Source organism: Castanea sativa, chromosome 10 (assembly GCF_040712315.1).
Source record: "Castanea sativa cultivar Marrone di Chiusa Pesio chromosome 10, ASM4071231v1".
Lineage (NCBI taxonomy): Eukaryota > Viridiplantae > Streptophyta > Magnoliopsida > Fagales > Fagaceae > Castanea > Castanea sativa.
Genome location: NC_134022.1, coordinates 13615080 through 13643020, shown reverse-complemented (window position 1 = coordinate 13643020; position 27941 = coordinate 13615080). Strand labels below are relative to the sequence as shown.

The window sequence follows — 27941 nt, the reverse complement described above, 5'->3', positions numbered from 1 at the left end:
TCTGCTTTGTTGCCAAAAGTGACAAAGTAGCTAGATAGATTGAAACGAAGGGCTATTTTATTATAAGATACATTGAAAGTGCATAAGCTCACACACACATAACAGAAAAGAAGGAAATGGATTCCAAAACTCTAGGAGTTAATAAGCCTCGTGCAGTTTGTATTCCATACCCAGTTCAGAGCCACATAAAAGCAATGTCGAAGTTTTCAGAACTTCTCCGCCATAAAGGTTTTTGATAGGCTAAGAATGTATTGACCCTTTGTGACAAATTAATCAATTAATTAGCCAAGTGAATTAATTAAGTTAATTAACTTGCAATACATGTGGTAGCACAAACAAATCACCAACTAAGTTAAATGCAGTGGAAAATAAAGTTGACACGGTGATTTGCTTACGAATGGGGAAAACCTCCAAGGCAAAAACCCCATCGAGTGATTTTAAGGTTACCACTCCCGAGAATTCACTATTATCACAACAAGCAGTTACAAGTAAAGGAATCCGAGCATCTTATACCAACCTACAATTGAACCCTTACTCCAATACCCAATTGGACTTGTTCTATAGTGACAATCTCTCATTTTCAATGCACGGCTCCTAGTAAGTGACTAACCAATCGATGCACGGATCCAAGTACGTGACTAACACACCAACTTGAGAAGGATGTTCCACACGATGAAGATCAAGAAGCTCCTTGGTTACAAAACTCTACGACGTACAAACGTAGCAGTTTTTTCAAGAGAAAGATGAACTAGGGCGTATGTCTCCGGTCACAATATGCTTGAATAAAACCTTTGCATCAAGTGTGACGGACCATAAAATAATCTTTATATATGTTTAGGGTTGTCAGAGAAGAAAGCCTAAACACATACACATGGATATGCGTGAAATCAGATCTGAAAAACTGATTTTCTTAAATCTCGATAGATAGGGTATTTGTCGAGCAGCTGTCGAGCATTTGGCTAAAATTTTCTTTTAAACCATGATAGATACAATCTGTCTAGCTAGCTGTCAAAATTTAAAATACAGCATTTTTTCACTTGTTTCTTAGACAGATTTGCATGGCTTTAACTCTTGACTTGAACAACATGTTTCTTGAAGACTTAATCCATCCTAGATCTACTCAATTACAAGTAAAATGTGTTTTGTCAAAGGATTAGTCAATTCTAAATGACATATGTTCTTAACATGATCCATATATGTCCTAACAATCTCCCCCTTTGGCAATCCCTAACACAAACTCTTGAAGAACTTTGCAAAAAGAGAGTTCATGGCATGGAAGACTTTGACAATGGCATCTTAGTGTGAAATAGAAATAAAAGATTGCATACAATAAATAAGAAGCATGTGGATAAAGAGAGACAAGAAACAATGTATGAAGTGATAGGTGAAAGAATGTAATAACAACCTCAATAGAAAAGATACAAAAAGCCCTCACTACATCCCTCAAAAGATAAACACTCCCCCTAACAAAATAATCTCTTATACAAACACTCCCCCTATGTACATGACTACTCTCATACCCAAAACTACTCCCCATTTTTGTCACGAATGACAAAGGGTAAGTCATTGAGAAGTAGTTATCTCATCGTCATCGGAAGAGCTAGCATCCTCATTATCAGTAGCATCAACATCACTACTAGAGTCACCATTGTCGTCCTCGTCCTTAGATGCCTCTGGAGAAGGAGAGGGAGACTCTACAAAGCCACCAAGGTGAGCCTGTCATCGTGCAATACGACCGACATGAGTGTTCACTTGATACAACTCACTAGTGAATGCAAAAAACTATTTTTCAAAGAAGAGAAAAACACATAAATGAATGCAATCAAGCATGCTACTCAACCAAAGATCTAATCAACATTTTAAGCTCTCAAAAACATCTCTCAACACAAAAAATGTCAAGCATCTAGATCCAAAACACACACACACACACACACACACACACACACACACACTAAACAAGTCTAACCAATTTTATATTTCAAAAACAAGTCAAGATAGTTTAGTGAGCATACATTAACACATGTATTCCTTGTGATGGCCAAATCTTGCACATGTATAAAAAGTAGCAAAGAATATTGCGTGTTGTGTGTGAAAAACATCGCAAGATTGCATAAGTGTCTTCATATTATGAGGATTTAAGATATGAGAAAATCAATTTAACTCACACACAATCATAACTGCTTGATGAGGACTATCACCTTTGAGGTACATCCTATAACTCTCACATCTGCTAGAAGACACTCTTGGAATCATATATAAACCATTTTGATTATTTTTGCTTTTATTTTCTTACATATTTTTCTTTTTAGCATACTGATGAACTAGAAATTTATGGTCGTCATTATACGAAGATCGTCATTCACCTAGAGAAGACGTTATGCATTTATTACGATCATTGATGACTAAATGTAACAGACGGAGCAACGGTCACAGAATGAGTTGTGACCTCTAGACAAAGATTCAATAACGCACTAGCCGTTGAGCATAAACGCAACACATCATTGCCCATTAATGAGGCACACAACTATAAAAGAGAAGATAACAGAAGTTAAAGGTACAAACAAATAATTTACAAAATCACTCTTTACTTATTTTCTCTCTAGAACCTTTCTCCCTTACTAACTTAAGCATCGGAGGCGGTTTGGCTAACGTCACACCGGCGTGTTACTCTTCCACCCAGTTCATTTTGCAGGTTTCTCTCTAGCAGAGACGACCCCATTCATAGCATTGTCCATCCGCAATGACGAGGAGCTCAACTATTGATTTTTTGCATCATTAGTTTGGCGTCGTCTGTGGGAACCGCTAAACATTCAAGCCATCTTTCCCAATGACAAAAGAGATCCTTGAAGTACGAGATGGAAGCAAAGACTGGACCTCAGCCAGATGCTATGCAACAACAACAAATTCAAGCCCTTTTGGCCAATATGGAAGAGCTGACTTGCCAGAATGAAGAATTACGAAAGACAATGGAATCCCAAAACGCAGAACGCCGGCGAACAGGTGAAACCAAAATGAAGAAGAATCAAACTCTCAAACCAACAGGTGAGACAGAACTTCAGGAGAAGACTCCACCAAGACGGAGAATGAGCTTCGTAATATGAGGAAAGAGATGGATGAACTAAAAAGTGTTATGAGGGACAAAGGCGGAGAGAATTTGGATGGGATAATTCAAAGGACAGACTCACCATCCACTAATGAAGTGCTAAATCGTCCTCTCCCACCAAAATTCTGTCTCCTATAGTTGGAGTCGTATGACGGTTCCAAGGATCCCTTAGATCACATCGAATCATTCAAGATGCTAATGCTATTACAGATGGCCCCAGACGAAGTGATGTGTAGGGCATTTCCAACAACACTGAAGGAAGCAGCCAAAGTATGGTTCAGCAAAATACCCAAAGCATTGCAGACTTTGAACAACTTAGCAAGGGTTTTGTTTGTTATTTCATTGAGGGGCAAAGACACAAAAAACCAACTGGTCATCTTCTCAACATCAAGCAAGCAAAAGGAGAGTCACTAAGACAGTACCTCACTTGATTTAATAAGGAGCTACTGCAGGTAGATGAAGCTGAAGATCAAGTTATTTTAACGACCTTCCAAGCAAGGTTGCTGCCAAGAGATTTCTTTTTCTCAATCACTATAAGTCCACTAAAAATAGTCATGGAATTGCTTTGTAGAGCTCAGAAGTACATGAATCGCAGAGGAGATGAAAGGAAAAAGGAAGAGAGATGAAGGAACAAGTAGCAGTCACGATAAGAAGAAGGAGACAGGAAGTATTGGACAGACCACGAGGAAAAAGAGGGAGCGTCTTGACAGGAAACCCAAGTTCACCAAGTTCACTCTTCTAATAATGACAATTAAGTAGGTCCTTATACAGATAAGAGATGATACTTCCCTATAATGGCCGAAGCCAATTAGCACCCCAGTAGAAAGAAAAGACAAGAACAAGTACTGTAGATTCCACCAAGACCATGGGCATCATATAGATGAGTGCAAACATTTGAAAGACCAGGTAGAGACTTTAATCTGGCAAGCGAAGTTATAGAAGTACATCAGAAAGACGGAGCCACACAGGTACCAATGAAAGGACGACCAGAACTGAACTCCATAGATAGGGGGTACCAAACCCCTTGTAGGAGAAATAAGGATGATCTCGGGAGGACTAACATCAGGCGGAACGTTGAAATCCCTGAAAAAGGCACAGGGAAGGGAAATAAATAGAGTCCATTCACAGCTCCCTCCAATAAAGATGCCAAAGAATGACGAGCCTGATATTGTCTTCTTAGAGAGAGACAGTCGCGGCATCAGGCAACCCCATGATGATCTACTAGTAATCATGCTCAGAGTGGAATAGTTTAACATCCACCGAGTGCTCATTGGCAACGGAAGCTCAGCAGATATCATCTACTTGCCCACATTTCAGCAGATGAAGCTGGATAAGAAAAGGATCAGGCCTTTCACCTCGCTTCTAGTAAGCTTCACAGGGGATAAAGTCATCCTTAGAGGCATCTTCACTCTAACTGTAATTGCAAGAACTTATCCAGCGCAAGTCACCAAGAATATCGATTTCCTCATAGTTAATTGTCCTTCAACATACAAAATCATCTTGGAAAGACCTGTACTCAATAGATTAAGAGTAGCAACGTCAACATATTACTTGATGGTGAAATTTCCAACAGCCCATGGGGTAGGAGAGATCAGAAGAGACCAAGTCTTGGTAAAAGAGTGCTATCAAGCTGCCTTAGCATCTGGCAAGACCCACACATGGGTGATCAATGAACCAGAGCCCATTCTCGAACCGTCAGAAACACCACAAGAAGTTGAGATTGTCCCCAGAGATTTGTCGAGGGTATTGAAGATTGGAACAACACTCCCAATAGCAGAGAAAGAGAAAATGATCTCTTTCTTAAGGGCAAACCAAGATGTCTTTTCTTGGAGACATGAGGATATGCCTAAAATTGATAGGAAGATCATACAGTATCGTCTCAATGTCAACCTAGAATGTAAACTTGTACAGTAGAAGTGAAGAGTATTTGTACCAAAATGCAACAAAGCTATAACTGAAGAAGTAGAGAAACTACTAGAAGTTGGTTTCATTAGGGAAGTCTTCTATCCAGATTGGATAGCAAACGTGGTTATGGTAAAGAAGAGCAATGGCAAGTGGAGAATGTGTATTGACTTCACAGACCTAAATAAGGCCTGCCCAAAAGACAGCTTCCCCTTGCCAAGGATTGATCAGCTAGTAGACTCAACTGCTAGACACAAGCTCTTGAGTTTCATGGACGCATTCTCTTGATACAACTAGATTCTTATGGATGAAGACGATCAAGAGAAGACCTTGTTCGTCACCAGCCAAGGGTTGTATTGCACAAAGTCATGCCCTTAGGACTGAAGAACTCAAGAGCCACCTACCAAAGATTGGTGAACCGTATGTTCCCTCACCAGATTGGCAGGAATGTGGAGGTGTATGTGGATGATATACTAGTAAAAAGTAAGGATAAAGCCAATCACTTAGACAACCCAAAGGAGACCTTCAGCACACTACATAAGTATAATATGAAGTTAAACCTTGCAAAGTGTGTTTTTGCTATTGCTTTAGGAAAATTCTTGGGATTTATGGTGTCCCAATGAGATATAGAGGCAAATTCAGATAAAGTAAAAGTAATAATCGAGGTCAAGTCACCAAAAATAGTGAAGGAGGTGCAGAGCTTGACAGGAAAGGTTGCAGCCCTAAGTGGATTCGTCTCTAGGGCAATAGACAAGTGCATGCCATTCTTCAAGGTACGAAGAAAGCCTTTTAGTGGACTAACAAATGCAAGGAAGCCCTTGACAAGTTAAAGGAGTACTTGATGAAGCCACCTCTATTTAGCCCCTTGGTGATGGGAGAGAAGCTGTACCTTTACTTAGCAGTATCCAACACTGCAGTTAGTTTGGTTCTGATCATAGAAGAAGGGAACGTTTAGAAGCTAGTTTATTACACCAGCCAGGCATTCCAAGGAGCAGAGGTAAGTTACCCAATGATGGAAAATATAGCTTTTGCATTATTGGTTGCCTTTAGAAAGTCCTTATTTCCAAGCACACCCCATTGTCGTCATAACATACCATCCCTTAAGAAAGACGATGAAAAAGATAGACGCAGCAGGATGACTCATTCAATGGGCAATTGAATTGGGTCAATTTGACATTGAATATAGGCCCCGAGCAGCAATCAAAGCCCAGGTGCTAGCAAAGTTCATTGCAGAATTCACTTACCCATATAGGGAAGAAGAATCTCCTATGGAAACATGGACGGTCCAAAAAGATGGGTCTACAACGAGGAAAGTAGGAGGAGTAGGAGTAGTGCTTATATCTCCAGAAAAAGAAACATTGAAGTATGTAGTTAGATTATAGTTCCCAACAACTAATAGCAAGGCTGAATACGAAGCATTGCTAACAGGGTTAAGTCTAGCAAAGGCTTTAGGAGCAAAGAACCTTATCATCTAAGCTGATTCTTAGCTAATAATTGGACAAGTGACAGGAGATTATGAAGCCAAAGAAGAAAGGATGCAAAAGTACTTGAAGATCGTCCAACAACTCTCACAGCACTTTGATAGTCTAGACTTTGTGCAAATCCCTTGAGCCAAAAATGCGTAAATTGACTTCCTAGCAAGACTGGCCTTGTCAGACGATTACAATGCGACCTCCAAACTATGTGTAGAAATAAGGGGGCAGCCAAGCACAGAAGGCAAGCAAGTTTTTAAGATAAAAGAACAATATGAGTGGATGACTCTCATTGTCCGTTACTTGAAAGAAGGATGGCTCCTAGAAGATAAGACAGAAGCAAGGAAGATTCAGATTAGAGTAGCTCGCTTTGTCATTATTGACAAAGTGCTATATATATGAGGATAGTCACTCCCATATCTAAGATGTGCTAATTTCGAAGAAGCAGATTATATGCTCCGCGAGATACATGAGGTAATTTGTGGAAATCATGCTGGGGCAAGATCCCTAGCAGAAAAGGCACTCAGAGCAGGATATTACTGGCCAACCTTACAAAAAGATACATACAACATCGTTAGAGCATTCAATAAGTGTCAACGCTTCGCAAATGTCCAGACAAGACCAGGAGAGATGATGACACCCATATCCTCACCATGGCCCTTCGCCCAATGGGGAATTGATATCATGGGTCCATTCCCTATAGGGAAGAAGCAATTCACCTTTTTTGATTGTCGCAATTGACTATTTCACAAAATGGGTAGAAGCAGAGCCAGTGACGACGATAATAGAGGCTAAAGTCACAAGCTTTGTGTGGAAAAACATCATCTGCAAGTTTGGAGTCCCACAAGTCATAATATCAGACAGTGGAAAGTAGTTCGACAACCCCAAGTTTTGAAAATTTTGCCAAGACTTAGGAGTCAAGAATCACTACTCTTCTCCAAGACACCCTAGGCCAACAGCTAGACAGAAGTGACGAACAGAAACTTGCTCAAAATTATCAAAACTAGGCTTGAGGGGGCAAAGGGGGCATGGCTTGAAGAACTACAAAATGTCCTTTGGGCATATAGGATGACCATAAGAGTCCCAACAGGAGAAACACCATTCAGACTAATGTTTGGCACTAAGGTCGTCATACCAGTGGAAGTAGGACTAACGAGCTTCCGAGTCAAAACATATAAAGACCAGAAGAATCAGCAGGATCTTAACAGCAACCTAGACCTAGTTGATGAAGTTAGAGAAGAAGCTATGAAGCGAATGACCAAACACAAGGAAGTTGGCCAGATACTATAACTGAAAGGTTAAGGTAAGAAGGTTCAACACAGGGGACCTCGTCCTTAGAAAGGTATCACAGGCAACAAACAACCCATCATAAGGAAAATTGGGACCAACCTGGGAAGGCCCCTACGAAGTAATCCATCATTCCAGAGAAGGCTTCTACTACTTGAAATCTTTAGATGGCCAGGAATTGCCTCAACCATGGACCGTAGAACACTAGAAGAAATACTACTAGTAAGGAACGCTTTACATTTTAAGTTGCCTAATCTTCAAATCAGTATGTATGACAACCATTACTTTCGTCATTCATAAGATCAATGATACATGAAAGCATTATCCATGCGTATTTATCAATGATTATCCATGACTTGTCAAAACATGTACAATATGTATTTATCAATGATTATCCATGATCTACCACTATCAAAATGTGGGGCAACGCTTAGGAGCCGTCCTTGGGGGACGTCTCAAGGATCTTCATCATTAAAATTTCAAATTAAAAGCTACCCACGCACAGCCAATGACATCATAGCCATTGAAGTTGTTGATACACAACTACCTAAGTCGACTAAATTAGAGTTTATTAAACACAACCAGTATAATTGTCATTCAAGACAAAACAAAAAATGGTTAACCTAAAAGATGCTCCAATACCATGACTCTAAGTCACGAGTAGAGCACAACATCATCATTCAAACATGACTCAATAAAAAACTGTTCAAACATAGCTAAAAAATACTAAGTTGTTCAAACACAACTAAGATCATCATTCAAACATGACTCAATAAAAATCTATTCAAACACAGCTAAGTTGTTTAAAAACAACTAAAATCATCATTCAAACATGACTTAATGAAAAGCTGTTCAAACATAGCTAAAAAATACTAAGTTGTTCAAACATAACTAAGATCTTCATTCAAACATGACTCAATAAAAAGCTGTTCAAACACAGCTAGATTGTTCAAATACAACTAACATCTTCATTTGAACATGACTCGATAAAAGTTGTTCAAACACAGTTAAAAAATACTAAGTTGTTCAAACACAACCAAACCAAGATCGTCGCTAAGCTATTCAAATACAGCTGGGAATCGCCAGTCAAATATGGCTCAATAAAAAATAATTCCAGCGTAACTGAAGGTAAAAAGCTGTTCATATACAAGCTAAATATGATAAAGCTGCTCAAATGCAAGCTAAACACAAAAGTTGTCTCAACACAACTAACATCGTCATAAAGGGTTGTCCAAGCATAAAAGAGTTGTTTACTATGGTTAAAAGCAGGAAATCCATAAACCTGTCTATCATCGCCAAAGAAATTGCTTAGTTGCCCAGAACAACGGGCCTAAAAAGAAAAAAAAAAAAAGATTACTGCTCATCAGGGACAGGGTCTCTAGGGGTTATAACATTGGCCTCCTTCATTCCTTCAACAACGTCTGTGGCTTCCTCCGTCACATTCTCCATTGTAGCCTCAGAGAGACGATTAGACATGAACTCTTTCTCGACGTCATCCATAGCCAAACTAGAAAGGTCCAAGCTAGGGTGATGCTTTGCCATCCACTTCACGAGAAGATCAATGCCCTCCACGTAGTAATTGCATAATTCATCAGAGTACACATTAGAGTCTTTGAAATATTGTACCACCGTGGCCCCAACGTTCTACAGCTTTAGCTCCAGGTCACCAATCTGCTTGTCTTTTAGCTTGCAGAAGTCCTTCTCCACTTGTAGGCTCTTCTCCAATGCTGCCACATGCGCCTTGTCATGCTCAGCTCCGGCAATGAGAATAGCAACCTTGTTCTTAAGCGTCTCATTCTCAGCAGATAAAGACTTGACCAAGGGCTCAGACGTGGCCACTTTCTTTTCTGAGTCCAAGAGCTTCCCAAAGACGAACAGAGACTCTCCTAAAGCCTACAAAGAGATTTTCTCTTAGCAGAAGTAAAGCAAAGGAAAAAGAAGAAGTAGAGATGACAAATAGCACATACTTGCACAAGCTTTTGGATGTGAGATGACATCACCTCACTAGATGACTTTGCCATCAAAGGACTCAGATCATCCACAGAAGGTGCCTCATTAGCCTTCAAAGCTGCTACATCAGCGTCATCTTAGAAGGTAGGAAGGAAAGGTTTACCAGTAGCCTTTTTCTTCTTCCTAATCTTCTCTCCACCAGACGCAATCATCTCCAGTGATGAAGTAGGAGAGGCAGGGCACTTGGCAAGCAAGTGGGTAGGAGGAGGCATTATCAAGGGATCTTTCTTAACAACATCAGTAGCCATTTTCTTGGACAAAGACCACTGACAGTGCCACCCTTAGCCTTTTTCTCTTGGGCTTCAGCCAACTTCTACTTGCTAAATCTAGTCATCATTCTTGAAAGGACGGGAAAAAAGTTATAAAAAAAAAAATAAAAAAATAAAAAAGAGAAAAAGAAAAGAATGAAGAAGACAGAAACAGGTACTCTTTCTCATAACTTCCAAATTCTTCTAAACCTTAGTAGATGGTTCTGGACCCAAAAAGTGTAAAAATAAATACTAAGGAGAAATGAGTTCGTCAAAATCCTCGACAGACTCGAGGTACTCCTTTACTTTCCTAGCACGACGCTGGTGTCTCTTCTTCAGACGAGGACACTGGGAAATTGCAAAGCAAGAGCACAAGTAAGTCACCTATCATCATCACTCATAAAAGAAGGGAAAAGCAACTAAAAGACGAGAAAGACGTACTAGACACAAGAACTCCCTAACTACGAAAAAACCTGGGAGCTTCATCCAAGTCCTCACTAGGAACGAACTCCCAACCACTTCTAAAGATAAAAAAGAAATTAGGCTTCCAGTTTTGGAGAGACGAGGGGTAATCAAGGATTAACCTAGAAGCCCTATCTCACGGCTTAAACTCATAATAGCCAAGGTCCTTAGACTTCCTCATTCGATAAAAACGGAAGAATTCGTCCCTCCTAATGATGTTTCTATCATTGGCAGACATCCACACCACCATGCAAGGAACAAGGATCCGCCAAGAGTTAGGCACTAACTACGCTAGAGTGAGATGCAAATAGGAAAAAGGTTCCCTAACAAAGGGATGAATAGGGTAACGAAGGCCATTGGTAAGAGTGACAAGCCCTCTCCTCATCACTCGGGATCCTAAATTTCACATAATTAGGGAACTAAACTTGTCCTTGATTCGTTGCTCATCTTTTTTCCGTAAGGGAACACGAGATTTTCCAGGCTTTATAGGGGGTGGAAACAGAAGTGGCCTTTGAGACCACACGATCATCGGACGAGGATAACTCTATCTCCAAGTCACTAGACCTTACCTCAAACATCTTTAGCAACCTAGCTACCTTAGCAGAATGGGAAACTAAAGGAAACAAAGAAGAAAGGAAAAAAGTATACAGACAGTCATCCCCTACGAAAGAACTGATCCTCTCAAGACGCTCCCCTTCCATGGATTCAAGTAAACTACCTAAGTGAGCAAAAAAGAAAACTATCAAAGGACAATTTGCTCTATCAACAAAATAATCTACCATGGAAAAATTAAAAACGAAGAAGAAGTGCGAAGGAATTACCAGGAAAAACAGAACAAAGAAAGGAAGCTTAGAGGAGAAACAAACCCTAGAACAGAAAACTGAATAAGGAAAAATATAGAAGAAAGGAAAAAGGAGGGAAAAATGCAAAAAAGGGGGCCAAAACTCACGCGGGAAAACTGAGACATGTTCGCATGTTGAACACATCCTAGCCGTACACGTGGCGCCCAACCACCTTGACATCAAATCATCATAAATGCACAACACACGGAATACGAAGTGTTAGATGAATTTGCTCTCATCTAGTCTAAAAGACGAGAAAATGAACAAGGGGGCAGCCGATGAACTAGAAATTTATGGTGTCATTATATGACGATCGTCATTCACCTAGAGAAAACATTATGCATTTATTACAATCATTGATGATGAAACGTAACGGACGAAGCAATGGTCATAGAATGAGCTGTGACCTCCAGACAAAGATTCTGTAATGCACTAGCCGTTAAGCATAAATGCAGCACATCATTGCCCATTAATAAGGCATACAACTATAAAAGAGAAGATAACAGAAGTTAAAGGTACACACAAATACTTTATGAATTCCTTATTGACTTAAGCATCGAAGGCGGTTTGGCTGACGCCACACCGGCGTGTTACTCTTCCACCCAGTTCATTTTGTAGGTTTCTCTCCAATAGAGACGATCCCATTCATAGCATCGTCCATCCGCAACGACAAGGAGCTCAACTGTTGATTTTTTTGCATAATCACATACCATGCATAGACATATAAGAGAGAAAAGAAAATTCCCAATTATGTTAAGCTCTTGACATTGCACTTTAGCTATGCCGAAGCATACAAATGTCATTTCATGATTGGCGGTCAACAGTGGTGAGATGGTTATTTGTGCCTTTTTCTTAGGATTTTCTAGTCCTTCCCGTAAAAAAGAGTGATACGAGTGTTTAGTACAAAAGATTACTTAATCTTACTCATCACAAACACGAGCCACAAAGCTCACTTGCTTAGTTGTGCATATAGATGCTTGTCTAAGTTACAAATGATACAAAGTTTAGAAAATTTTGTTTCAATGGCCACCCAAGGTATACACGTACCAATGTACACAAAACACACATTGTTTTTGTATTTTTCTGATTTTCCAATTTTTTTTATTTTTATGAAAAAAAAAAAGCAAAACTAAAAACAGACAAACAAAAACATGTTAAACATAGAAAAGCATAAAAACTAGATGCAAATGCATGAGGAAGGAGGAGGAGAAGAGAAGATCAATCCATGGAGATAACACAAATTTTTTGGTGAAGGAATTCAAACTGTTTTCTATCAAGAGGTTTGGTGAACAAATCAATCTTCTGATCATCAGTTTGAATGAACTCAAGAGTGAGAGTACCATCTTCAACAAGCTTCCGAATGAAGTGATGTCGAATCTTTATGTGTTTAGTTCGAGAATGTTGAACAGGATTCTTAGAGATGTTGATGGCACTGGTATTGTCACAATAGATGGTAAGATGTTCTTGACGAATACCATAATCGAGGAGGAGTTTTTGCATCTATAGAAGTTGGGTGCAACAGCTACCGGCAGCGATGTATTTAGCCTCTGCAGTGGATAATGAGATGGAATTCTGCTTTTTGCTCATCTAGGAGACAAGATTATTATTTATATAAAAACAACCGCCCAAAGTACTCTTTTTATCATTAGCATTCCCAGTCCAGTCTGTGTTAGAATACCCAGCTAAGACATCATTTTTGTCCTTGCTATACCTCACACCAAAATCGGCACTAGTTTTGACATACTTTATTATTCTTTTCAAAGCAATCATATGATACTCTTTATGATTAGCTTGATATCTAGCACACACTCCCACACTATAACTAATGTTAGGTTTACCAGCAGTAAGATAAAGAAGACTACCTATCATGATTCTATATTGAGATGAATCAACACTTTTTCCTAATAAATCAATAGTGAGTTTAACATTTAGGCTTATAGGGGTTCTAACAGAACTAGCAGATTCCAAACCAAACTTTTTGACAAGATTTTTTGCATATTTAGATTGAGATATGAATAAACCTAACTCTTGTTGACGGATCTACATCCCAAGGAAGTGATTTAACTCTTCAATCATGCTCATCTCAAACTCGGCCTGCATGAGTTTGGAGAAACTATGAGCAAGTTCATCCTTTGTCGACTCGAAGATGATATCATCAACATAGACTTGAGCAACTATTAACTCGTCGTCTTCGCTTTTGACGAAGAGAGTTTAATCAGTTTTTCCTCTTCTGAACCCATGTGATACCATGTATTGTGTCAGCTGATTATACCAAGCTCTAGGAGCTTACTTTAAACCATAGACTGCCTTCTTGAGGTACAACACATGGTCCGAAAAGTGTGGATCAAGAAATCCTTTTGGTTGAGCCACAGACATCTTCTTTAAGTAACCCATTCAAGAAAGCAGTCTTTACATCTATTTGGTAAAGCTTGAACTTCAAGTGACATGCTAGGGCTAAGAGAATCTTGATGGATTCTAAACGGCCTACTAGAGCAAATGTCTCATCATAGTCTACTCCTTCCATTTGAGAGTATCCTTGAGCCACAAGACTAGCCTTGTTACGGATCACATTACCCTTCTCATCAGTCTTATTACGAAATATTCACTTTGTGCCAATGATTTGCTCACCTTCTAGTCTAGGTACTAGAGTCTAGACATCATTCGTTTGAAATTGAAGTAGTTCATCATGCATAGCCTCAACCCAGCTTTCATCCTGAAGAGCTTCCTTAACCTTGGTAGGTTCAACCTTTGACAAATAACAAGAATATGACACAAAGTTAGCAACACGTTTATTAACTATACGCTTCCTTAGAGTAAGTTCATTCATGTTTCCCACAATAACTTCAGGAGGTTGATTCAACTGATCCTAGAGGAAGGTCCTTTCTCTTCATGAGATTCAAAATCAAGTGAGGTAGGTATATATGTTGAACCTTCTACAACACTAGGAGTGCCGGGAGTACTTGGAGATGCGGGCTCTTGATCAACAATTTCTTGAACATCCTTAGTCTCGGGAGGAAGAATTTCTTTGGGAATTTCCTCACTAATTTTCTCAAATCGGACTCTGAAGCTTCATCAATAACATCATTTACAGTTTCTATCACCTTTTTGGTTCTCTTGTTGTATACCTGATAAGCCTTGCTTGTAGAGGAGTATCCTAAAAATATTCCTTCATCGTTTCGGGAGTCAAATTTTCCCACATTCTCTCTGTCCTTGACAATGAAACAAGTACTTCCAAAGATTCTAAAATACTTAACATTTGGCTTCCTTCCCTTTCATAACTCATAGGGAGTTTTCTTGGTATCGGGTCTGAAATACACCCTATTAACCGTATGACACGCAGTGTTGACAGCTTCTCCCCACAAGTTTCTAGCCACATCCTTGTTGTGCAATATGACTCTAGCCATCTCCTGAATAACCCTGTTCTTTCTTTCTACTATACCATTTTGCTGAGAAGTAATAGGATCAGAGAATTCTTGAGATATACCTGATCTAGTGCAAAAGGACTCCATGTAAGAGTTCTCAAATTTCTTACTGTGATCACTTCGAATTCTATCAATCTTTAAGCTCTTTTCATTTTGCAATTTTCTGCACAAGGCTTCAATGTGCTTAGGAGCATCTAACTTGGATCTTAGAAGAATGACCCAAGTGTACCTAGTGAAGTCATCTACCATAATCATGATGTATCTCTTCCCACCAAGAGACTCGGTTCTAGTTGGACCCATGAGATCCAGATGTAGTAGCTCTAATGGTCTAGATGTGGCGGATGTCTGAGTTCCCAGATGTTTAACTTTTGTCTATTTCCAAAGTTGACACGGTCCACACACAATATTGTCCATTCTACTGAGCTTTGGTATTCCCAAAACTTATTCATGCTTAGATACAATTAAAAGATGTATGTAACTAGCATATCCCATCCTTTGGTGCCATAGATCTTCATTTGGCAAATGAATGCTATTACACATAATATCAGCATTAGGAACCAAAACATAACAATTGTCTAGAGTGCAAAAACCACTTATGAGTTTCTTTCTAGACTCATTCAACCCAAGGTATTTCCCTTTTGAGAACAGCACCATAAAGTCTTGATCACATATTTGATTTATGCTCAACAGGTTCACTCTCAGACCTTCTACATATAGCACATTTGCAATGTCTAGTAGCCTAGGTAGAGAGATGGTTCCCTTTCCTTTAATCTGTGATTTGCTCCCATCACCGAAAGTGACATTACCACCTTTCTTAGACTCGAAAACCTTAAAGAGAGATCGGTCTCCAATCATGTGTCTTGAGCAGCCGCTATCAAGGTATCACATACACATGTCCTTAACCTTAAACACAGACTTCATCATGAAGTACACCTCATGCTTAGATGACAGATTAGTAGGAATGGTATTTTCTCTCATCTGCCATTTATGAACAAAGCTTTTAACTTTCACTCTTCTCAGATGAACTCTTCTGCACATTTTCATTCTAAGATAGTCTAGTTTCTTTTTTGTCATGCTAAGATCTTTTCCAATAATCATCATGATAGATTTCAAAAAACTTTTAGACTTGCATTTTCTGATACACTCAATCAAGTGGAGATTAGAAAAACAAGATGTATCTGAAACTAAAGATCTTTTCATGCCGGTTGCAGCCATGACAACATGGGTCAATGGATCATACAACAAAAATTAACCCTAATCAGAGTGTGCCTGCTCTAATACCATTTGTCGGACCGTGAGTTATGCCATTTCACCTCAAAACCAATTAGTGATGAGAAAGACACACTTAAATCTTTTATGGCATTCAACATCATACCATGTGAGCCTATTATTAGAGTGGTTGTAGGGAGTCAATATGTGGTCCCCCCAACAATCCCTCCCTCAAAATGATACTCCCATGACTCGAACTCATGACCTTGGCTCTGATACCATTTATTAGGCCAAGAATGTATTGACCCCTTGTAATAAATTAACCAATTAATTAGACAAGTGAATTAATTAAGTTAATTAACATGCAATACTCACGGTAGTACAAAAAAATTACCAACTAAGTTAAATGTAGTGGAAAATAAAGTTGACACGGTGATTTGTTTGCGAATGGGGAAAACCTCCAAGGCAAAAACCCTATCGGGTGATTTTAAGGTCACCACTCTCGAGAGTCCACTATTATCACAACAAGTGGTTATAAGTAAAGGAATCCTAGTACTTTATACCAACCTACAATTGAACCCTTACCCCAATACCCAATTGGACTTTCTCTGTAGTGACAATCTCTTGTTTTCAATGTATGGCTCCTAGTATATGACTAACCAACCGATGTACGAATCCAAGTACGTGACTAACACACCAACTTGAGAAGGTTGTTGGCTGCAAAGTTCTTCAGTTCATCCACATTATGAAGATCAAAAAGCTCATTGGTTACAAAATCCTACGATGTACAAACGTAGTAGCATCTTTAAGAGAAAGATGAACTAAGGCATATGTCTCCGGTCACAATATGCTTGAATAAAACCTTTGCATCAAGTTGTATCAAGTGTGATGGCCCTTAAAATAATTCTTATATATGTTTAGAGTTGTGAGAGAAGAAAGCCTAAACACATACATATGGATATGCCTGAAATCAAATCTGAAAAACTGATTTTTGTAAATCTTAATAGATAGGGTATCTGTCGAGTAGCTGTCGAGCAGCTGTCAAGCATCAGGCTAAATTTGTCTTTCAAACCTCGATAGATACAAACTGTTGAGCTTTAAAATACAACACTTCGTCACTTGTTTCTTAGACAGATTTGCATGGCTTTAACTCTTGACTTGAACAACATGTTTCTTGAAGATTTAAACCATCCTAGATCTACCCAATTACAAGTAAAGTGCGTTTTGTCAAAGAATTAGCTTGTTCTAAATGACATATATTCTTAACATGATCCACATATGTCCTAACAATTTTCACATAACCTTTGTTAACATTGAGGTCAACCACCAATGTTTTCTAGAAATCTAGAGGCCCCAACTCCTTAGACGGCTTGATTGACTTCTAATTCAAAACCATTCTAGACGGTCTCCCTCCGTCAGATCCCAATGCCACCCAAGACATTCCTTCTCTTTATGTTTGCATTACGAAAAAACTTCTTGGCCTCATTTTCCAACCTCCTTGTAAAACTCAATAGTGCTACTTCAAAAGTTCCCCCATTGACTTGCATTATCTCAGATGGTTTCATGCAATTCACTATCACCGCTGCTCAGGAACTTGGAATCCCAATTGTAATTTTCTTCATTATCACTGCTTGCAGCTTGATGGGTTTCATTTAGATTCCTCATCTCAAGGATAAAGGCATCATTCTGCTTAAAGGTCTAACAAAATATGCAAAACCGCATTGAAATCTTGCATTATTTTATTATGATTAACATCAAATCGTTAAGTTAAAAGGCCTTCTTTGTTTTTGCAGCTAAGAGTTATTTAACCAATGGATATTTGGACATAGTTATAGATTGGATTCCAGGTATGAGAGACAATGTTCTGAATCTCCCAAGCTTTGTTCGATCCATAGATCTAAATGATATTATCTTTAAATATGTGATCGAAACAGTAGAGAGAGCAGCAGCCCTAGCCTCTGTCCGGCCTATTATTCCGCTGGCATCTTGCATTCATGCCTCCGTTTGACTGCCGCTTGGGGATGTAGTTGTAGATACGTTAGTCTTAGTGGGTCGTTGGCTCCACCTGTTATCTCCTTCTACGACATGCTGTTGTCGTCGCCATATTCCATATGTCACTTAGTCATCTCTGCCTCGCTGCGGGTCAGCACCTCCGAAAGAAACAGAGAGCTCGTACGGCTTCTAGAATTGTTGTTCAAACATTTGACACGTTAGAGCAAGATGTTTTGGATGGTCTCTTAACCATGTTTCCTCATGTATATGCCATTGGTCCTCTCCAATCATTAATTAATCACTTATCCAATGATCCTTTGAAATCAATTGGATATAGTTTATGGGAGGAAGAAATTGAATGCCTTCATTGGCTTAACTCTAAGGCACCCAATTCAGTGGTATATGTGAATTTTGGTAGTATAACTATCACGACACCTTCACAATTAGTTGAATTTGGTTGGGGACTTGCAAATAGAGTATATATATATATATTTGTGGATAATTAGGCCTGATTTAGTCGTCGAAAAATCAACGATATTGCCACCTGAGTTCAACTTTGAAACTAAAGAATGAGGTCTAAAAGCTAGTTGGTGCCCTCAAGAGGAAGTGTTGAACCACCCATCAATTGGAGGGTTCTTAACACATAGTGGGTGGAATTCAAGTATTGAAAGTGTGTGTGCAAGAATGCCAATGCTTTGTTGGCCATTCTTTGCAGATCAACAAACAAATTGCAAGTATCCCAGTTATCCGTGTGGCAGCTTCTATGATGGATGAGATTCCCAGCCCACCTACTTCTTTGGGTAAAGTGACAGTCTCCTAGTTAACCGTGTGATAGCTTCTATGATGGGTGGTATCCCTCATAGGAAGTTGTAACTCATTTCATCTATCTAGTGACTAATCTTGTGAGGAAGAAGCGTGGTTTGCATGGTATAGATTGGGATGGATGTCAATGATGCTTTTATGAGGGTGACCCGGCCAACTATAGATAAATATTTGGGTTGCCATCCTTCAATTCTCGTGCGTATTTTTTCCACTAAATATTGATATGATTGTGTTGTTTTGCAGGTAGTAAAAATGGGCATTCCCTAGATATGTTCCAATGTGGTCCGTGGTGGGGATACCAAATATGCCAGACACCTGCTCTTTTGTATGCTTAGGTGTACTAGGAGAAAACCATAATCGAGATTTGGTGACACTCACAATCTGGCTAGAAGAATCACAAAAATGTTGGAGAAGCCTGCATAAATTCTTATAATCCCTGGCCTTGGCTTTAGTGAAAAGGAAAATATCATCAGCAAAAAATAAATGAGAGAGGCGTACCCTATCCCTAAAATTTATAGGGTAGATAAGTCTATTACGAAGAACCTCTTCTAACTTAAGCGACAACTGTTCTAAACAAAGTATAAAAAGATATGAGGATAAAGGATCACCCTATCTGACACCCTGACTTGGAACAACTTCCGGGAGAGGGGTCACGTTCCATAAAATATGAAACCGAGTGGATGAAATTATATTCATAATAAGTGTAATGAGTTGGGATGGCATTTGAAAAAATTCAAGCGTTTCCTTAATAAAAGACTAGTCTAACCGATCATACGCTTTTTCAAGGTCTAATTTTATAGCAATGTACCCATTTGGACCCCGTCCAGATTTTAATGTCTGAATCACTTCTTGGACGATGATTATATTATCACTCGTTCTAGGTCCCGACACAAACCCAGCTTGACAGGGGTTAACAACCTCAGCAACATAAGGTTTGAGCTGTTGCACAATGATACGAGAAAGCAACTTGTATAGGGTATTAAAAAGACTAATTGGTCAAAACTGAGTGATCGATTCAAGATGTGCTACTTTCGGTATAAGGACCATGTTTGTTGTACCCTATGTGGGTGGAATATTAAGGTGCTCAAAAATTTCTTGAATAATTTGAATAACACTCGATCCCAAATTGGACCAATTGTTTTTGGAAGAAAAGAGCATGATAACCATCAGGTCCCAAGGCCTTTAAGGGAGGGAGATCCCTAATATTCCTAATAATTTCATCAGGTTGGGGGATATAGGATAGAGACTGGGCATGTTCAAGGAAAGGACTATTTTGACGGTACGGCATCCAACTCCTAGGTGGAAGACGTATATGAGCTGATGTAGCTTGAAACAATTTTTTGAAGGCATTTTTAATGTGTTGAATTAATGGTTCACCAGTAAGCCATAATCTGTCATCTTTTAAGGTAATAACTCACGATTGACTTCGTCATTGGATGGTTTAAGGTGAAAATATTTCGTATTAGCATCCCCATAATTTAACCACATGATTCTTGATTTGAGTTGCCAATATGGATATTCTTGGTGGAGAACGTTGTTATATTCTTGTGTAAGCTGTTGTTCGAGCGAGTATGAAAAAGCAGATAGTTTCCTAGTTAAGGCCACTTGGAGTCCCCGTAGTCTAGCTAAAAGACAATTTTTGCGTTGGAATAAGTTTCTGAAATGGTATATGTTCCAGGCACGGATGTTGTCCATTAAAAAATCTAGACGACGAGGGAACCTAGATAAGGAGGAGGAAGTAGATGGGATATTTTCAGATGCTTTCCAGCTATCCTCCATAAGGGAAGGGAAAGTAGGATCTTTTGTGTTCTACTTTATTTTTTACCAAACACAATGATGTCGCCATTAGTATTTGGTATGGTTCTTAGCTCTCTTGGATGTGTGGCGTAAGGGTTTGTGTGCATTCTATGCAGAGCTTGGCTTTTATCATAAGTTTGTGGGTGGGGCTCTAGATGTCTCTGCCACGCGTTTACTGTCGATCTCTTTAATTTGACGGTGCATTTAAGATACAATGAAAGTGCATTTAATTAATTAATTACCTACACCCAAATTAAGGTCACAAGTTATGTAGCAATATTGGTTTTCACCGCATAATGTTTTTAGCAAAGACATCTAGGGTTTGAACTCCACTTCAACTATTGAATTATTAAAAATATTATATATACCCTCCTTTGTAGTTTTAGTAAAAATAGAATACTATTTCCAAGTGAAAAAGTACGTGCAAATGGATATTGTTTATGAAAGTTGTTAAGGACATATTTTATGCAATTGGCTAATCCTTTGACAAAATGCACCTTACTTGTCATTGGGTAGATCTAGGATGAGTTTAGTACTTCAAGAAACAAGAGTTCAAGTCAAGTATTGAAGCTATGAAGATTGGACCAAGAAACAAGTGAAGAAAAACTATTCATTAAAGCTCGACAAAAACAGTATCTATTGAGATTTAAGAATAAAGCTCGACAGATGCTGAATATGTCAAGATCTACAAAATCAAAATTTCCAGATCTAATTTTCGGCTCATCCTTACATGTATGTGTAGAGTTTTTTTTTTTTTTCTCACAACTCTATACATATATGAAGCTTATTTTAAAGGTCGTTATATATGGAGAACAAATGCAGAAAGTGACCTAATACTTTATTCTCTTTGCAAGAAGTTACTGCGTCTTTTGCGCCTTAGGGTTTTGTAACCAAGTACTTCTTGATCTTCATTGTTGATGAAGTAAAGAACTTTGCAGCCAACAATATCGTCAAGTTGCTGGAGTTAGTCATGTACTGGGATCCGTACAAAAGGGTGGCGTTCATATATTGAAGAGTTCAGAGGTTCTGAAGCGGTAGAAGGTTTCTGCTGTAAGTTCATCTATGGGGGGTTGTAGAGTCTAGGGACAAAGGTTTTGTACTAGATCTGAAACTTCTCTTTACTATAGTGAATTACTTTTCGATAAGGTTTCCCCCCCCCAAGTTTTTTACTGTGAAACTAGTTTGTTTCATTGGTTTTCCTGGGTCATCATATCTTGTCTTATTTACTATTCCACTGTGCATGATATTGACGTGATATTGATGTTTGTTTATTTTAACAAGGTTTATTCATCATAAATATAATTAACAACTTGGGTTTAAAACTTGTTAATTCTATTAATTGGAGTCTAAATTTCCCAACAAAAGTAAATCAGACACAGTTTTGCTCTAAATTAGTTTAGCAAAATCTTATCCAATTTACTATGTGATAATTTATAAAACTATTAGCAGGTAGTTTTAGTCATTTAAGCTATTTAACTATTGAAGGTAATCTTTTTCACAAAAAATGGTGATGTTATTATATATACTAGAATTTCCAAGGGAAAAAAAGTAGTATACACAGTCTAGGGATATATAAAACAAAACAAGAAGAATTGTCTCTTTCTTAGACCAAGTGGCATATTAATTGAAGAAGCAGCCGTTAATTACATGCAACCGTACGTCTCTTTCGCTCTTATGTCATGCGCCTACAATCACGGGGAAAAGAACAAAATTCCAGAGGCACAGTTTGTGGCCAAAATTGACACGAAATTGCTAGACTGAGTGGGTCATTAATCATTTTATAAGATTTTTGCTAGACTGAAACAGTGGGTAATTAATCATTTTATAAGATACATTGAAACTTGGAAAGTGCATATGCAAACGCAAAACATATAATAGAAAGAAGTAAAATGGATTCCAAGACGCTAAAGGCTGATAAGCCTCATGCAGTTTGTATTCCATTTCCAGTTCAAAGCCACATAAAAGCAATGCTCAAGTTTTCAAAGCTTCTCCACCATAAAGGCTTTCACATAACCTTTGTTAACACTGAGTTCAACCACCATCGTTTTTTGAAATTTAGAGGTCCCAACTCCTTAGATGGTTTGTCTGACTTCCGATTTGAAACGATTCCAGATAACCTCCCTCCATCGGATCCTAATGCCTCCCAAGACGTCTCTTCTCTTTGCAATTCCATTACCAAAAACTTCTTCGCCTCATTTTCTAACCTTCTTGTGAAACTCAACAGTGCAACTTCAAACGTTCCCCCAGTGACTTGTATTATCTCAGACGGTTTCATGCAATTCACCATCAACGCTGCTCAGGAACTCGGAATCCCAATTCTAATGTTCTTCACTATCTCCGCTTGTAGCTTAATGGGTTACATGCAGATTCCTCCTCTCAAGGATAAAGGCATCATTCCACTTAAAGGTGTGTAAGTATGTAACAAAAAAAGTGAGAAACTCCATTGAAATCTTGCATTAATTTATTAGAGCAATTGCACTTATGGATTATTAATTATTATTATTTTTTTGGAGAAGAATTATGAATTATGAATTATTATTATTATTATTATTATTATTACTAGCCTCTGAGCACGTGCTCACGCGCGTGCTCAGAGGCTCTTCTATTTTTTGAGTATATTTTAATAATTTGCAAGGAAAAAAAAAAGAAAAAAGAACACAGTTTGACATCAAAGAAGAGAAATAAGCACCAAACAAATAGAAATTTTCATGTAGCAAGACAACCAAATACATATTGGTTGTTGGTGAGGAAATTGATGAAGCAGGAGGAGCTAGTGGCTTGAAATATCATCACGGCTACGGTGTGCCCTGCTTGATTTGGTGGAAGCATGATGTGAAGAGCACGGCTATGAAAGTAACATGTCATTATCACAAATACACATTTGAGGGACATGTAATGCTATGTTATACTTTTGAGAATCTACCATCGAAAAATTCTCTTCAAGTTATCAAGAAACTCCCAAATGCAGCTTTGCCTTATCTATAGCCATTATTTTTTTAAAAGAAGAAGAAGATGATGAAGGAGGAGGAGGAGACGTATAACTTGAAACTAAAAAAAAAAATCCAGATAAGTAGTTCTTAATAAGAAGTTAAAGAGCAATTTAAATTATTAAATTTGAGAGTAAAGCAATTTTTTAGGAGTATAACATGGGGGAGTGGAGTTCAAGTAGTTTGTTAGGAGTAAAATGTGAGAGTGGAATTCAAACGTGGTAGGTTTTTTTTTTAAAAATAAATTAAATGTCTCTTAAATATATGTAGTTCAAATTACTTTTATAGACTTAATTATTTATTGTTTAGAGTAGTGCTAAATAAATTTAAGGGTAAGATAAGTAAGTGAGGAGTTTTTTAAGCTATTGAGAAGTAGGAATTTATATCTAGTAAGACATTTCAATGTAGAAGTAGGAATTTAAATCAACGCAAAAGTAGGAGTTTATTAGAAGCAAATATGCATTTCAACGTAGATGTAGGAATTTATTATTTTTGTCAATTTACTATTTTAACCCAATTTTTAAGTTTGAGGTAGGGGTATTTTTGACAATAAAAAAAGAAATAATTAACTTTCTTTTGCCAATTTACTATTTTAACCCCATTTTTAAATTGTTGGTTAATTAATTTGGATTATTTTTTACAGGAAAAAAAAACAATAACTAACTTGCTGAATCCTCTTAATTTATACAGATTATAGTTACAAACTTACAATATCCATCTTTACTTCTTTAGTTTAATATGTAGCAATATCCTATTTTATTTTATTGTACTAATTCTACTGAACACTTTACTCCTCTATTATCATTTTATATTGTAAAATCAACTTTTTTGTTAGTTGAAAATGGGTCTGAAGACTCTGAACCAACATGTTAATGACTTTTATACCCTCTCATAACAAACATATCGCATGCGCGCAGTAATACACAATTGACAATTTGAAGGATTATAGTTGTGCATATGTGACGTGTTTGTTATGGGAGTGTATTAAGACCATCATTGTGTTGGATGGTAAATATTAATACCATTAGAGTGTGGGTCTGGCCATGTATTTTTTTCAAGGATTGAATTAATTTTTTTTATTTGACAAAAACACTAACCTATGGAAAAATGCTCATTACAACAACGCTATGTTTAAACTAAAATGAGAACATTGCAATTTTCTTATTGTATTAAGGGGATAAAGTGTAATTTTTCTGTTTTATTATGATTAAAAATAAATTTCATTTTAAGCTAAAAATATTCTGTCTTTTTGCAGATAAGAGCTATTTAACAAATGGGTATTTGGACACAATTATAGACTGGATTCCAGGTATGAGAGGCATTCAACTCAAGGATCTCCCAAGCGAAGTTCAAACCATAGATCCAAATGATGCTATCTTTAAATTTGTCATCGAAACAGCAGAGAAAGCTCCTACAGCTTCAGGAATTGTTATTCAAACATTTGATGCATTAGAGCAAGAAGTTTTGGATGCTCTCTTGACCATGTTTCCTCATGTATATGCCATTGGCCCTCTCCAACCACTACTCAATCACTTACCCAATGACCCTTTAAAATCAATTGGATATAGTTTATGGGAGGAAGAAACTGAGTGCCTCCAATGGCTCAACTCTAAGGCGCCCAACTCTGTAATATATGTGAATTTTGGCAGCATAGTTGTCATGACACCAACACAGTTGGTTGAGTTTGGTTGGGGACTTGCAAATAGTAAATATTTATTTTTGTGGATAATTAGACCTGATTTAGTTGTTGGTGAATCAGCAATATTGCCACCTGAATTCGAGTTAGAAACTAAAGAAAGGGGTCTAATAGCTAATTGGTGCCCTCAAGAAGAAGTGTTGAACCACCCCTCAATTGGAGGGTTCTTAACACATAGTGGGTGGAATTCAACTATTGAAAGTGTGTGTGCAGGAATACCAATGCTTTGTTGGCCATTCTTCGCAGATCAACAAACAAACTGTAAGTATACTTGCAATGAATGGGGCATTGGCATGGAGATTGATAATGATGTCAAGAGAGAGGAAGTGGAAAAGATTGTGAAAGAGTTGATGGAAGGAGAAAAGGGTAAGAAAATGAAGAAAAATGCCATGGAGTGGAAAAAGTTAGCTAAAGAGGCCACTAAGCCACTTGGTTCTTCATCCATTAACATGAACAATTTGGTGAATGAAGTGCTTTTATCAAAATGATAGATATTTTAGAAATAAAAGTGATAAAAAAATTTATTATAATTCGTGAAGATTTATTATAATAGCATGAATGTACCAATAACACATTACATAATGTTAGGACATATGTGATTCATGTTTGGAACATATGTCATCATGTATTGGCTAATCCTCTGACAAAACACACTTTACATGTAATTGGGTAGATTTAGGATGTGTTTAATACTTCAAGGAACAAGGTTTCAAGTTCAAGTGTTAAAGCCATGCAAATTTGTCCAAGAATCAAGTGATGAAGTGTTGGATTTTAAAGCTCAATAGCTAGTATCTATCGAGGTTTAAAAAACTATTCTAGCCTGATTCTCGACAGCTGTTCGATAGATAGGGTATCTATCAAGATTTAAGAAAGTCAGTTTTTCAGTTCTGATTTCCATGAATAGATGTTTGGACTTTCTTTTCTCATAACCCTAAACATATATAAGGATTGTTTTAAGGGTCGTCATAACGGATGCATATCAATGCAAAAGTTTTTCACAAGCATATTGTGAACCAGAGACATATGCTCTAGTTCATCTTTCTCTTGAAGAAGTTGCCATGCTTGTACACCGTAGGGTTTTCTAACCAAGGAGTTTTGTGATCTTCATCATATGATGAACTGAAAAACTTTGCAGCCAACATCGTTCTCAAGTTGGTGATTAAGTCGCGTACTGGGATCCACGCATCTATTGGTTAGTCACGTACTAGGAGCTGTGCGTTAAAAGGAGAGATTGTCACTACAGAACAAGTCCAATTGGGTATTGGGATAAGGCTTTAACTGTAGGTTAGTATAAAGTACTGGATTCCTTTACTTGTAATCGCTTGTTGTGATAATAGAGAATTTTCGGGAGTGGTGACCTTAAAATCACTTGGTGGGGTTTTTGCCTTAGAGGTCTTCCCCATTCGTAAACAAATCATCGTGTCAACTTTAATTTCCACTGTATTTTATTTTAGTTGGTGATTTGTTTATGCTACCACGTTTATTGCATGTTAATTTGATTAATTAATAAACTTGGCTAATTAATCAATTAATCAATTAATTCATCACAATTAGTCAATATATTATTGGCCTATCATATAATTATGTTAAGTGATCATCGAGTCAACTTTAATTTTCGCTGCATTTTATTTTAGTTGGTGATTTATTTGTGCTACCACGTTTATTACATGTTAATTTGATTAATTAATAAACTTGGCTAATTAATCAATTAATTTATCACAATGGGTCGATATATTCTTGCCCTATCACATAATTATGTTATTAAGTGAATTTTACTAATCAAGATTCAAATTTATTATAGCCTTTTGTAAATCCAATTAAAATTAATGTCATTTTAGATTCTAATTACTATTATACTCTCTTATATAAAATGTATATATTCATTCCTGCTATTCATCAATCTCTTATTTTAGGATTAAAAAAAATCTCTTAATTTCATATTCAATTTTGAAACTCATATTTGATTATTGAATTTTGATTAATCTATATTTATTTGTGTTTAAAAAAAAAAAAAACATTTGGACGATAAATATATTTGCTTATTGTGATAAATATATTGAGATCCTATCAATCAAGCTTTGTCCAAACCTTTTCTTTTAATAAATCTTCCTCTTTGATAAGTACATTGAGGTCCTACCATCACGGGGAAAAAATATTTCGATGGTCCAGAGTTCAGCTTTCTGGCCCAAATTTGGACGAAATAGCTAGATTGAAAAAAATGGTTAATTTATAAGATACAATAAAGTGCATATATAGGTCGGCTTCACAGCCCAAATTGTCCCCAATTAAATAGCTAGATTGAAACAGTGGGTCATTATGAAAATAATAATTTAGAAAAAAAAGAAAAATAAAATACTGGGTCATTTTATATATAAGATAAATTGAGGGTGCGTATTCCCTCACAAACATATATGACAAAACCATTTTCACACAAAACCCTAACTCTACATACCATAGGTTACATCCTACTTGCGTATGCGGTATGCCTAATTATGTTTACATATATAGGTTGGTCCATGAGTGTGCAGGAGGCCGCTAGAAGAACAATTTGTGGAAGTATATTTCAAAAGAAAAGATGTAAAACCTAATCCTACATTATTGAGGGACTGTTTTTGCACCCCAATTTTAAACTATAAAAAGGGCCTTCTAGAGCAAAGCATTAACAAACACTTGGAGAAAATCACTCTAAA

The 27941-nt window shown here is 37.5% G+C and overlaps 1 protein-coding gene and 1 pseudogene across 1 annotated transcript; both read left to right on the top strand.

The window, feature by feature from the left end:
- The first annotated feature begins 116 nt into the window (after positions 1–116).
- LOC142612065 (7-deoxyloganetin glucosyltransferase-like) lies at positions 117–18723 on the top strand (annotated as a pseudogene).
- Positions 18724–22457: 3734 nt separating this feature from the next.
- On the top strand, positions 22458–25739 carry LOC142613941 (7-deoxyloganetin glucosyltransferase-like). The gene is made up of 2 exons (XM_075786462.1): positions 22458–22974; positions 24811–25739. Exons 1-2 carry the CDS (start codon positions 22458–22460, stop codon positions 25737–25739), a joined length of 1446 nt encoding a protein of 481 aa, XP_075642577.1.
- The last annotated feature ends 2202 nt before the right edge of the window (positions 25740–27941 follow it).